General features: G+C 33.8%; 1 protein-coding gene across 1 annotated transcript; it reads right to left on the bottom strand.

Moving 5' to 3' along the window:
* Nucleotides 1-4,635: 4,635 nt before the first annotated feature.
* Nucleotides 4,636-5,763, bottom strand: LOC129805632 (keratin, type I cytoskeletal 9-like). The gene is made up of 2 exons (XM_055853674.1): nucleotides 5,010-5,763; nucleotides 4,636-4,948 (listed from the first exon to the last, which is right to left on the bottom strand). Exons 1-2 carry the CDS (start codon nucleotides 5,656-5,658, stop codon nucleotides 4,782-4,784), a joined length of 816 nt encoding a protein of 271 aa, XP_055709649.1. The 5' UTR covers nucleotides 5,659-5,763; the 3' UTR covers nucleotides 4,636-4,781.
* Nucleotides 5,764-12,184: the final 6,421 nt, after the last annotated feature.

Below are 12,184 nucleotides of genomic sequence, written 5' to 3'. Positions count from 1 at the left end.
AGAATTCTTGGATAACTTACCAAACGAAAGAGAGATTGGTGTTCAGCCAGATCTAAATTATTCTGGCAACACTCAAAGTATATAAATTTTGGAAAACCAATTGTTCAGAATTAACATAATCTTCTATAAAGAAAATAATTTAAAAAAAAACGGTTTCAAAATTTCATTATTTCTGGGTCTATATTGCTAGCTCCGATCTTCTGAAACTTTAGACGTTTTAGGAGATTCATGAAAGCTATAAATGTCCTATATTAAATTTAGAAATTCGACCTAAATTTCCCTGTTCTAAACGGAAATTTAAAAAAAAATTATAAATCAAAAGTCTATACGTTTTAATATTTTCCTAAACCTTTTTCAATAAACTAAAAAATAAATATGAAAATCCAAGTTAAAACCATAGAAAAATAAACTTTTGATCTGGGCACATGGATAAGTATAATGAATTAAGAAATTGTGAAATTTTTGTCCGGTGTCGCTAGGGAGGATTTAATAGGGATGTCAAATGTTAAATTAATACAGAGAGCGTGAATAAAGGGATAATTCTGTTTTTGACATGAATAAATCACCATTAACGAAATTACATTTCCCCCATTCATTTCGTTATTATTAAGTGAGATTGTATCACCATCTCACTCTCTGGATGTGTGTTTGAAAAAGATGATGACACCTCTTCCGACTTTGGCAGACGCAAAAACGAAACGTGGAGTAGGAGTGAAAAATATCCTCCGGGAAGAGCGAGAGCAAGAACGAAGAGTTATGCAAAGGGGACAATATTATGCGCTCAAATAGGATTCCGAAGGGAAAGCCATGAAGAGATGTAGATATATAGTATTTTGATGTAATATTTACTATTGAGAAGCTCTTGGGCGGAGCTTCCAGATCCACTCTGATGTCCCTCTGACTCTATCTCTATCGCGTGAAGGAATTACCAGAAAGAGATGTCTATCTCCGACACGAAAACTGATAATAATATTTCGTCCTCAAAGTAATAATTCCATATTCTTTCCTCACCTTATCATCCTCTCCATCCTCTCACACTTTTTACTTCCCAGAACATTAAAATGACCTAAAAGAGATTTCTGGTTTTTTTTTTAGCATTCCGCTTTCTCTAGTCAAATCTGCACCGAGGTTAAAAGAAAACTAGAGTCATTTGGTGAACTTAAGGCGGACAGAGTAAATCGACTTATGTGATTTATCTCTTAACCATCTCCTTTGCTCCTTTTCCAGCTCAACAGCACATGCTAAGCATCTCAAGTCCCTGAGCAGAACATATATAGCATTAATTTTCTGAAGGGGTTAGTTTTAGAAAGAAAACAACTTAATGATATTATAATTTACTTAAGCCCTACTTTACAAACCATTCATCTCAAAAACTGGTAATTTGCTCTCTTGAAATCTATCCCGATCATACAAGTCGCTTTCAACTCTAAAAGATTAAGATCATCTTTAGATTTTTGGGCGCTTTTCGGTTCTTTTTTACTCCTCCTTCAGCTTCTTATTTTTTTTTGCCGATAAGGCTTTTCATTGGAGATACAAAGTAATTGGATTTTAGTTTCTCAGTTTCTTCTTTTTCATCTTAGGTGATTTCTATATATGCGAAAATTGTATATATTTCAAATTAAAGAAAAATGATATCAAGTTGAGCTTGGCTTAATCCGATTATTTAATAAAAAACACCCATGTCGACGTTAATCGCATGGAATTGATTTCGTAAGTTTTACTGGTTGATTTGATACGGAATTGCTTTTGTACTTCCCGAAGTGATTGAACTTGAATTGATCGAACTAATTGGAAGTAGTTGAAGCCCTTTTAATGCTTTTTACGGTAAGATATTTTCTTTGATAAATTAAACTAGTTCATTTTTTCGAAAATTGTTTATGCTGTTTGAGTTCAATGAAATTAACCGAAGAAATTCAAGAAAGGAAAAGTGTCTGGGAAAGTGGTGTACCTTTAACACCTTTGAAATAGGCTTTTTTCGCCTATTTTTAAATGAGACTGAATCTTACCATGTTTATAATTTAGATCCATAAACCAAATGTGAATGTAAATTGACTTATTAGACTCAGTTTCATTTTAAAAATAAGAGAAAAAACCAGGGGCCCATCAAGCCTAATAAAAAGTGGAGCTATTTTTCACTTTTTTTTGTAAAAATTTTGCAGCTATTGCTCCGCGACTTAAACAAATTTGCTCGGGGTTCTTGGTGAACATTGTGAAATACATATATATTTTTAGATAGCTTTTAATTCACGATTTCGAAATATATGAGACTGATAAGTCAATTCTCTTTAGGAAAAAACTTGCCAATAGTCCTCAGTGCCTCTATGCAAAAACGTATAAAAAAATGAAATGTCGAGAGGCCCCTGGAATAAACCACATTTCAAAGGTGCCCCAATTCAAAGATAACCCATTTCTCCCTAACTGCTTCAGGCATGGTTTTTGAATTGGACCTTAAGAGTGGTTCACAAAAAATGATAATCCGATGTAAAACTTACTTTAAGTATTCTTCAAGTTATTGTTAAAATTAAAGTTAATAAAAAGCATTAAAATAATTCTCGAATTTCATTAATCTATTACACAGAAAAAAAATTTTCGTAACATAAATGTTTGTCAATTCTTATTTAGGACTTACGATATGCTCGTAAATATTATAACCCACAAACAAGTTCGTAAAGGCTTATACTTTTTTCACAAACATTGTTCGTAACAAGATCACTTGAAGTACATTTTTTGTACTTTTACAAACATTTGTTCGTAAATGTTCACAAACTCACAATGTTCGTAAAATTTTGTCATTTGTTCGTAAATTTTTGTTTGCCTGGCGAACATTTTACGAACATTACAAATCTATTTTGTGCCCTTTACTTTAAACAAATTGCATAAGCAACCAAATTAGTGTACAATTTCAAAAAAATACTTCTTATAATGAAATTCAATGACTCATATCACTTTTAAGTTTATTAAATTCACTTTCTTAGTTAATTGAAATCCCAAAATCGCAAAAAGTGAGCTAGCCCTGTTAGTCCCTTACAATTTTCAAGGAGCGAAATAAATATAAATACTTTGAAGCAATAACTTAATTGACACTTAATTGGAAGAAATTCAGAGGAAAGTAAATTCCCTGTTTAGACATTCCATTTATTAGAGCTTCAAATGACTTTGTAACTAGCGATATGTACTTCTGACATTCAATTCATTTTAAGGTTTTACAGATTAGGGGAAACTGGGGCACCGCCAAACACGGGGTACCACCAAACACTACGATTTTTTAATCGGATATTTGACTTCAGAGGATAAGACCTATAGGAATTTATAGACACTATAGGGATGCTTGTCCACTGAAGGAATGGTCGAGCTAGTCCAAGTAGTTTAGAAATAAAAATTACTGTTTGGTGGTACTCCGTGTTTGGTGGTGCCCCAGTTTCCCCTAAAGTTTAAATTTCAAACTTTAAGCCTCCCTGAAGAACGTATTCAGGAGCAAATTTTAAAAGAAAATTAGATGTATTTAACAGATGTTTTCCAGGTAAGTCTAAAAAAGTTGATTTCGTTACTAAAATGGTATACCAATCGTTAATTTAAACTTTACGATATTCTGTAATCACCGCCAGCTTAGCGTTGATAAAAAAAACCTCTAAAGCTAAAGTAAATTGACAGAGAAGCCTCGTTACCGACTGTGTAATCATTGTTATTTTTCATACAATACCAATGTATTGTGAAAAAAATCGGTGGCAGTCAAAATCCCGAAAGCCAAAATCTCGAAAGCCAAAATCCCGAATGCCAAAATTCCGAAAGCCAAAATCTCGAAAGCCAAAATCCCGAACGCCAAAATCCCGAAAAGGCCAAAATTCCGAAAGCCAAAATCCCTAATGTTCAAAATCATGAAAGAGATAAAATTATATGGAGGAAAATGTTCAGAATAATTTCCCAAGACACAGAAAATTTCCCTTTGCTTCCAGCAAGCGCGGGTACAATCGTGGGAGTAGCTATGACACTTTTAAGAATTCGGGATTTTGGCTTTCAGGATTTTGGCTTTTGGGGATTTTGGCTTTTGGGATTTTGGCGTTCGAGATTTTGACTTTCGGGATTTTGGCTTTCGGGATTTTGGCGTTCGGGCTTTTGGCGTTCGGGATTTTGACTTTCGGGATTTTGGCTTTCGGGATTTTGGCTTTCGGGATTTTGGCTTTCGGGATTTTGACCGGGACCCAAAAGAATATTTGATTTTATTTGTTTGTAGTTTTATGAAAATATATTTTATATAAGGATTCGCCAACCGAAAAACATTATTATTAATTTATATACTAATCAAGAAGTTTGAGTATCTTAAAATGCGCTTTATTAAAAATCGTTTTTTCAAAATTTAAAAAAGTTCCAAATTCTGTTGCAAAGTTAATAAAGAAAATTAGTAGGAAAAGCAATTCTTAATGGATTCTTACTTTCTCATAGGAAAATTGCGATTTCCAGTGAAGTCTTAGAACAACATTGATGAAGTCATTAAAATATTGATCGTGTTTTGCGATATAATGAACAGTGCTAATTAAATGTTATAAAATTTGTGATTTAATGGCAACAATTACGATAATAAGCCCCGTTGCAATCATATCGGCGTGAAATGTTAATTGAGAAATGCAAGTGCTACAGATTATTGACTTATTTTATTGGAAAGAGAAAATTGGTCTATCTATATAATACAGGTAATCACATTATCACTCCTCTCTAGGCTTGTTTCAGGTCTGTTGCTCGATGATTCAGTGAATCTCTGAAGAGAGATTCACTGAAGGATGGACTTAATGGTGACCATGACCACCACCATGACCGCCACCATGTCCTCCACCACCGCCGCCTCCGTGACCAGAGCTGAAGCCGTGTTCACTTCCGCCGGAAGAGCCACCCTTCTTCCCGAAATCTTCATGGTGAGAGTGGTGACTTTCGTGTCCGTGATGTCCCTTGTAACCTGGGATGAGTTGGATATGTAATTTTAGCACTGATAGAAGAAGCTATAGTAAGATAATTACCTTTGTGGCCATCATCGTAGTGTCCCTTATCGTGATGTCCCTTCTTGCCCTTGTGTCCCTCGGCAAAGCCAGAGTCGTGTTTGCCTCCCTTCTTGTGATCACCACCCTTCTTGGAATGATGCTCATGGAAGCCACCGTGTTTGGAGTGTTTGCCTTCATTGTGGGCATCATCGTAGAATTTGTGTTCCTTATGGTAGTTATCCTTTCCAGATTTGTGGTGATATCCTGAGGTTTCGGAACCCTTCTTGTGTCCCTTCTTGTGGCCGAATTTACCTCCTTTTGAGCCCTTTTTGGACTCATGGTGAGATCCATGTTCTCCAGCTTCATCGTAGCTGGATTTTTTGTGACCACCCTCCTCACCATGGTGTCCAGATTCTTCCTCTTTGCCATAACTGCCCTTGTCTCCCTTATCAAAATGATGTCCAGAATCGTATTTCTTTCCCCCCTTGGACCCATGTTCACTGTGATGATCACTTCCATGTTCACTTCCGCCACCCTCATCGAAGCTACTGCTGTGTCCTCCTCCACCACCACCTCCATGTCCACCCCCATGTCCTCCACCATGTCCTCCACCATGTCCTCCGGCATAGCATACCGTGATCACAAGGCTCACGGCCAGCAATTGCCACACCCAGAAATTCCTCACCATCCTGACACGTTTAAAATCCAAAAGAATATATTGAACACTTTTGCAGCCCCAAAAACCCAAACTGCCACACAATATTCCTCAATGTCTTTCTCCACTGGAACCACAAACTTGACTGCCTTCCTCATCCAACCCGCCAAACTATTTATACTCAATCGGATCCAGATGGGTGACAACACCTCAATACATCGATCAATTGCACCAATAAATGTGTTACACTGTTTTTTGTCCCCAGCTCCACTGGGCACCGGATAACAAAATCTTTTCCAACAATTACTGAATGACCAACACCATTGCCAAAGAGAGTGTTGAATGCGCGCTTGGTGTCGAAAGTAACCAATTGATATGACTCTGAAATTTCCAATATTGGATTCTACATGACACCTTAAGGCGTTTAATGCAATTTAAATTTGTGGATATGAAATAGTGGTGCGAAAATTGATTCGACAGGCAAAAAATGGTGAGAAATAGTTCAGTTTCAAACACTGCATGGCCACTTGTTGTGAACTATTAAGCACAATATGCTAGTGCATGTATTTTTTCTGATTAAAATTTCATAAAGTTGAACAAATTTTACTTATGAACTAAAAGCACAAATGCATATTCAATCGGAAGCTTAATATTATTATACAGAATAAAATTGTTTGTTGTGTAGAATTAATAAAAAAAAAACTGTTGATTCAATTAAACAATTGCCTAGGATGTAAACACAAAATAAGTCAAGAACAAAACCAGTTATTTGGTACAACACACCAGTTCCCCGTAATCCAAGACACTTTCTCACATTCAAAATCGAAAGAGGAATTATTCTTAACAATCTCATCTACTAAAAATTAGCTTCACTTAGATTAATAATTTTTTGGTAGTTTCGACGAAGAACAGTTGAGTAACAGTATTTTGCTCATTCTTTTTTTCAAATTTTCTAAATTCTATCTATATTAAAGCACAAACAATAATAAATCCAATAATAGACAATATTAAAATTTGCTATCAATACTTACAACAGAACAATGAATTTTTAGTAATTTTGAAAAAAGAATTTCTAACAGAAGTATATAAATTAGTAAAAGTTATTGAAAAGTTAGCCGAATCAGAAATGTTAAAGATTTCTACCTCGAGTTTAATACTCTTAAATTAGTCCGACATCTTTAAACAATATGAATAAAATTGTTTTGCAAAACCAACTCATGAAGAACTGAGAACATTATATTCGAGAATTGGGTGCAGTTTTTTCAGTTATATAACTTTTATAATAATTAAGAAATAAAATTAAAGGAGTGGCAAAGCGTCCCAGGCTTTGCGAAATGCTCGAACTCGTGACTTAGATGCTATATACCTCAAAAGTACTTCCGGTTTTCAACCGATTTGAACCGATTCATAAATCATTCAAAAGATTCTCCAAAATTGTTCAAAAAGCCATAGAATTGATTTTTGGGTAAAAATTATTCATTGGCTATGAACCGGTTCTTTACCGGTTCAGAACCGATTGTTCGAGCAGTAAAAGTAAATAACTAAATAAATAAAATAACCTATTTTGAGTAATTGTAAAGAAAAACATTATTTTTTGATTTGGTAAAAATTAGATTAGTTTGAAATCCCAAGACCCTCAAGACTCATAGTGAACACCTCATACAGTTTAGCCTTTAGTCTTAATGATTTGCACAAGAAATTTTGAAAATCAAAATATATTACAATTTAGAGCCCTGCTTTTTAATATATTCCTTTAATTTTGATCATTTAGATCAACTTAGTTTTTAAAATAATAATTTGAATTAGTATAATTTGAATCCGTTGAACACAAATCGGCTGTTTGTTTTAAAGGATTTTTATTTAAAAGTTTTTTCTTCTGGAAACCCATTTGACTCTAGTTCACCAAATTTGTCTTTTCCTAAACCAGCAAATGAAAAAAATATTTTGTAACATTGTTCTCTTGACGAGCATTTTTGTTCTTTTGCAAACATTTGTTTGTAATTTTTTTTTGACAAAACTTTACGAACAAATGACATTTTTCATTATGATCATTTTTTGTATGTTTACCAAAATTTACGAACATATATTTGTAAAAAAAAACAAAAAATTTTTGTTAAGCGAGCATATCACGAACAATATGAGTGTGAAATAGTACAGTTTTTACGAAATTTTTAATGGGTATAATTAATAATACAATTAAATAATACAATTCCTGAGCATTTCATAAGTATCCAGTAAAAATTCAACGAACAGTTTTACGAAATATTTTTTTATGTGTATTCTTGTCAAAATGATTTTTGAAAAGTGTGTAATAATAGCCTCAATTCTGAGACCAAAATCAAGATCAAGATCAAGAAACTTTCAAGATTTTGATATTCTGAACTCAAAAAATTAAGATCAAGATGTCAAATCTGTCAAATGTCTTGGAATCTTGAAATCCAAGACACAAACCGTATCGATATCAAGATTTGCAATTTTGGAACCAAAATTACTGCGCTTCAGAATACGAAATCTTGATTTTGAAAATATTTGACAGCTTGAAATTTTGATCTTGATTTTGGTCTCAGAATTGAGGCCAATGTTCTGCTGCAAAATTATAGAGTAATAAATTTACTATAAAAATCTGCTAATTGGATATTTCTTTCAATTTCGAGAGCTCGTAAGAAAGACAATCAAACTGCCCAAGAAACAATTTTTTCTTAATATAGTCTTGTAGAAATCCTCAAGTAAGGCACTATAGGACTAAAAATCTTTTTATTTGCTTATAACGCTCTTGGTTCCATCACTCATATTACTATAAGTAAAGTGGCGCACTCTTAAGGATCTTAAGAGCGTCTATAGGAATTTCAACGGAAAATTCTCACTTTAAGTTTTTTAAAAGTTAACTAAAAGACTTGTTTAATACTTGGTTCTGTAGGGTAGCTATTTTGATTCTTGGGTGGGCAAATATTGCTATGACTGTCACTATTTGCTCCAGAATTTTTGAGAATTTTCACAAAATCCACTAACAAAACCAAAAAATCACCTTTGTGCAAATTAACTTCTTAGATCTTCTAATCTAGGTTCTAGAAAAAACGTGTAAAAAATATTCGTTTTGGCACACAGGTTCTTCCAATAAGGAAAGATTTTCAGGCTTCGTATAGACACAGGCTTCGAATACTTTATATTTTTCCCATATTACTTTAATAAATCTGACCTATTTATGGCAATATATTTTAATAGCTAGTCTTAACTCTTTCCAGACCGCAGCATAATGCTGCAATCCAATTTCACCATTTTTTTAATCAAAAATATCTAAGCTCAGGGATTTTACATTTGGACATCCTTATACTTTGTAATCATCCACAAGAAACGGATTTTTATCAGTTCTGAATAATTAAAATTCATAGTTTTTCACAGAATATACATATGCTGCTGTGGGTACTCAGAGTGCCAAAAGAGACGAAAGAGTTAAGTCACACATTTTATAAAAAAGAAGATCAAATTCATTAAAGGAGTATGGAAGAAATGGGTCCCGGTCAAAATCCCGAACGCCAAAATCCCGAAAGCCAAACTCACGAATGGGCGAAAATCCCGAAAGCCAAAATCCTGAAAGCCAAAATTCCGTCACAGCTACTCCCACGATTGTACCCGCGCTTGCTGGAGGCAAAGGGAAATCTTCTGTGTCTTAGGAAATTATTCTAAACATTTTCCTCCATATAATTTCATTAATTTCAGGATTTTGAAAATTCGGGATTTTGGCTTTCGGGATTTTGGCTGCCACCAGAAAGAAATATAAAGTGTTGCAGAGCCAGAGTATGTACGAAGCCTGACAGCTTTCCCCTAATACGAAATCGAAATTAAATATAAATGTTTATGAACATATATCGGGTAGTGTATTTCTTCCAAGTACCTCCGATTCCTGCTCCATGGCACACACACTCTGCTGCTGGTGGTCTTGAGATATAGGAACAAAAAGGTATCACCGTGAAATTCATTGCACAATTACGCGTTCAATTTACATAATCTGACCGATTGACTTCCAATGAGAGTATCAAGCAATTTGCACTTATGGGATGAGTCAATTTGTCTCGTACCATCAAAATTGCTCCCTAAATGCCCATCATATGTGGCACCCCTCAGTAATAGGGAATAGGGATTCTGATTGAATTCTCCGGCTTTTCTCTCCAGCCAAGCAGGAATCACAAGAACGCGCCAAAAGTCTTCACACCCTCTATCAACAGCCAGTTGCAGACACACAACAACCCCATGAAGTGAGGGTGTTTTGTCACTGCAACGGAGAATTATATTGTTTAGCTGGGCTCCTCTCAATAAAAGAGGAAGAATGGAATTAACTGGGAAATACAAGTACCACCCTTGAATCTCACCCACAACCATTTTGAGTGGGTATCGCATATCAAAACAATCACATTATTCTCAGCTGGGGTCCAATTTTAAGTGGATGACGACTCTATTTATATTATAATTGTTCATCTATTGTTGTGGGAACATATTTTCCCCCTTTTTCATCTCTATTGTGTAAACTATTTTCAACAGATATAATTTTAAAGGCCAAGGAAGAACAGTTTTGGCGGGAGATTTTCATCTCGATGCGAAAAGCAAGGCGGGTTAATAGAGATTCTCAATTAATCTCTAAATACCCATTTTCACACAATCTTTAGCGCAGTTGAGTTCAGAGAATAAAAAGATGGAAAATACCTTGTTATTATGCAAGTGAGAAGTACATAAAAATGGGTAAAATTGCAAAACACTTTCACACACAACACAAATTTTTCACGCTCAGACCCAGCAAAAAGGTGTCTAGTTTGACAAAAAAGCCGTTTTGTTCGGTGATTTGCGAAAAATATACTGTGTACATTGCACAGGTTTCGGTGCACAGCGAAAAAAGTTTAATCATGTAGAACAAAACAATATATTAGCTTTAATCTAGTGCAATTGCTCGTCGATTTGCAATGAGATGGAATTAGATTTTGAGTGAAAATAATCATTGTAAGGTAAAGTACCCTTACTCGACCGGGTTCCTCTATTCGACCGGTGGGTCAATTTTTGAATATTTGATGGTGAATTTCATCAATTTCTATGAATTTGTCACTGATTCGTATAGTTTAAAGAATAATTGACCTATTAATGTTAGATCATACACAAAATATTATAACAAATATAATTAAATTGAATAAATAAATCTACCGGTCGAATAGAGGAACCGGTCGAATAAAGGGTACTTTACCTTAACCGTTTATATGCTAATACCAAATAATAATCCTAGACTAAAAGTTTTGCTGGATTAAATTTTGATCAATACAATTTATTCTACCTATTTTTTAAGGTGCTACTGAATACTGGCATAAAAATATTGCCACCGGTTAGATTCATTAAAGGAATATTTAATTAAAGGAATATGGGAAAAATGTAAAGTGTTTAAAGCCAGAGTAGGGTAAGTGTGCCAAATTCCGGCCAGCTTGCAATTTCGGCCACCTTTTTTGTTCCTCGAATTTCCATAAATTTTTAGTTTTTACATACTCTAGAAATTATACAATGCAAAAGAATAACAAAAAATGTAGCTTCGACAAACGAGATGACGTGAAAAAGGCATTGGAAGAATTCCTGAAGGGCAAGGAACTATGAGGATGAAGGTGGCCGAAATAAGGCACCAAACCTATGTCTACATTTTTATTCATTTTAAAATGTATTAAGAATGATTTTAGAGTAAATAAAGACGATAAACTGTCTACAAGGTTCTAAGCAACACTCCTTAAGTAAAAGGAATAAAAAAATCAATTTCTATTAAATATATTACATTTCAAACTTGAGACTTTGGCGCCTGCATGCAACTATGCCGAAATTTTGCACATTTACCCTATGTGTGAAACCTGAAAGGCTTCCCTTTCGAGTTACATTTAAAAACCTACCTTAATACATCTAGAAAAGAAACACTTTTTAAGATAAACATTTATATTATTTTATGCTCTTCAATTTTCAAGAAGTTTCGAGTATGGACTAGAAATTCTTTTCTGAAGATTTTCAATACGATTTCGATATTTTTTTAATAAATACATACATTGTAAATTTGATGGAAAGAACTCTACAAACGTAATGAAGAAATAGAAGCAAAAATTAAAAAAGGCCTCTCTTTCGGAAGTTGGATGTTTCAGAACATTCCGTCAGATCAAAAATAACTACGTTGAAACATACAAATTTTATAAACTCATACCCAAGCTTAAAAACTCCTAGCTAAAAGTATTCTTTATGATATCTAAGGCTTATTGTATGATACTTAAAGGTAATAATATTATGAGTGAATTTGTTAATAATTGGCACTATATAGCAAAACCATATCAATATGCATTTTCCTTCAGCCAATGGCTTAAGACAAATTTAAAAACAAGAATATTAAGCATTAACTAAATATTCTTATTTTTATTTTTTTCTATAATTTTTTGTATACTTTAAATTAAAACAGCAAAATTAAAAATAAATTAAGAATATCAGAATTGTAATGCCAAACGCACAATAACTTTTATTTAGTAAACATGTTTTTGACATTTCAATGAGAGTGAGT

Source organism: Phlebotomus papatasi, chromosome 3 (assembly GCF_024763615.1).
Source record: "Phlebotomus papatasi isolate M1 chromosome 3, Ppap_2.1, whole genome shotgun sequence".
Classification (NCBI taxonomy): Eukaryota; Metazoa; Arthropoda; class Insecta; order Diptera; family Psychodidae; genus Phlebotomus; species Phlebotomus papatasi.
The sequence above is the reverse complement of the archived record's forward strand: the minus strand, read 5'-3'. Positions and strand labels throughout refer to the sequence as shown.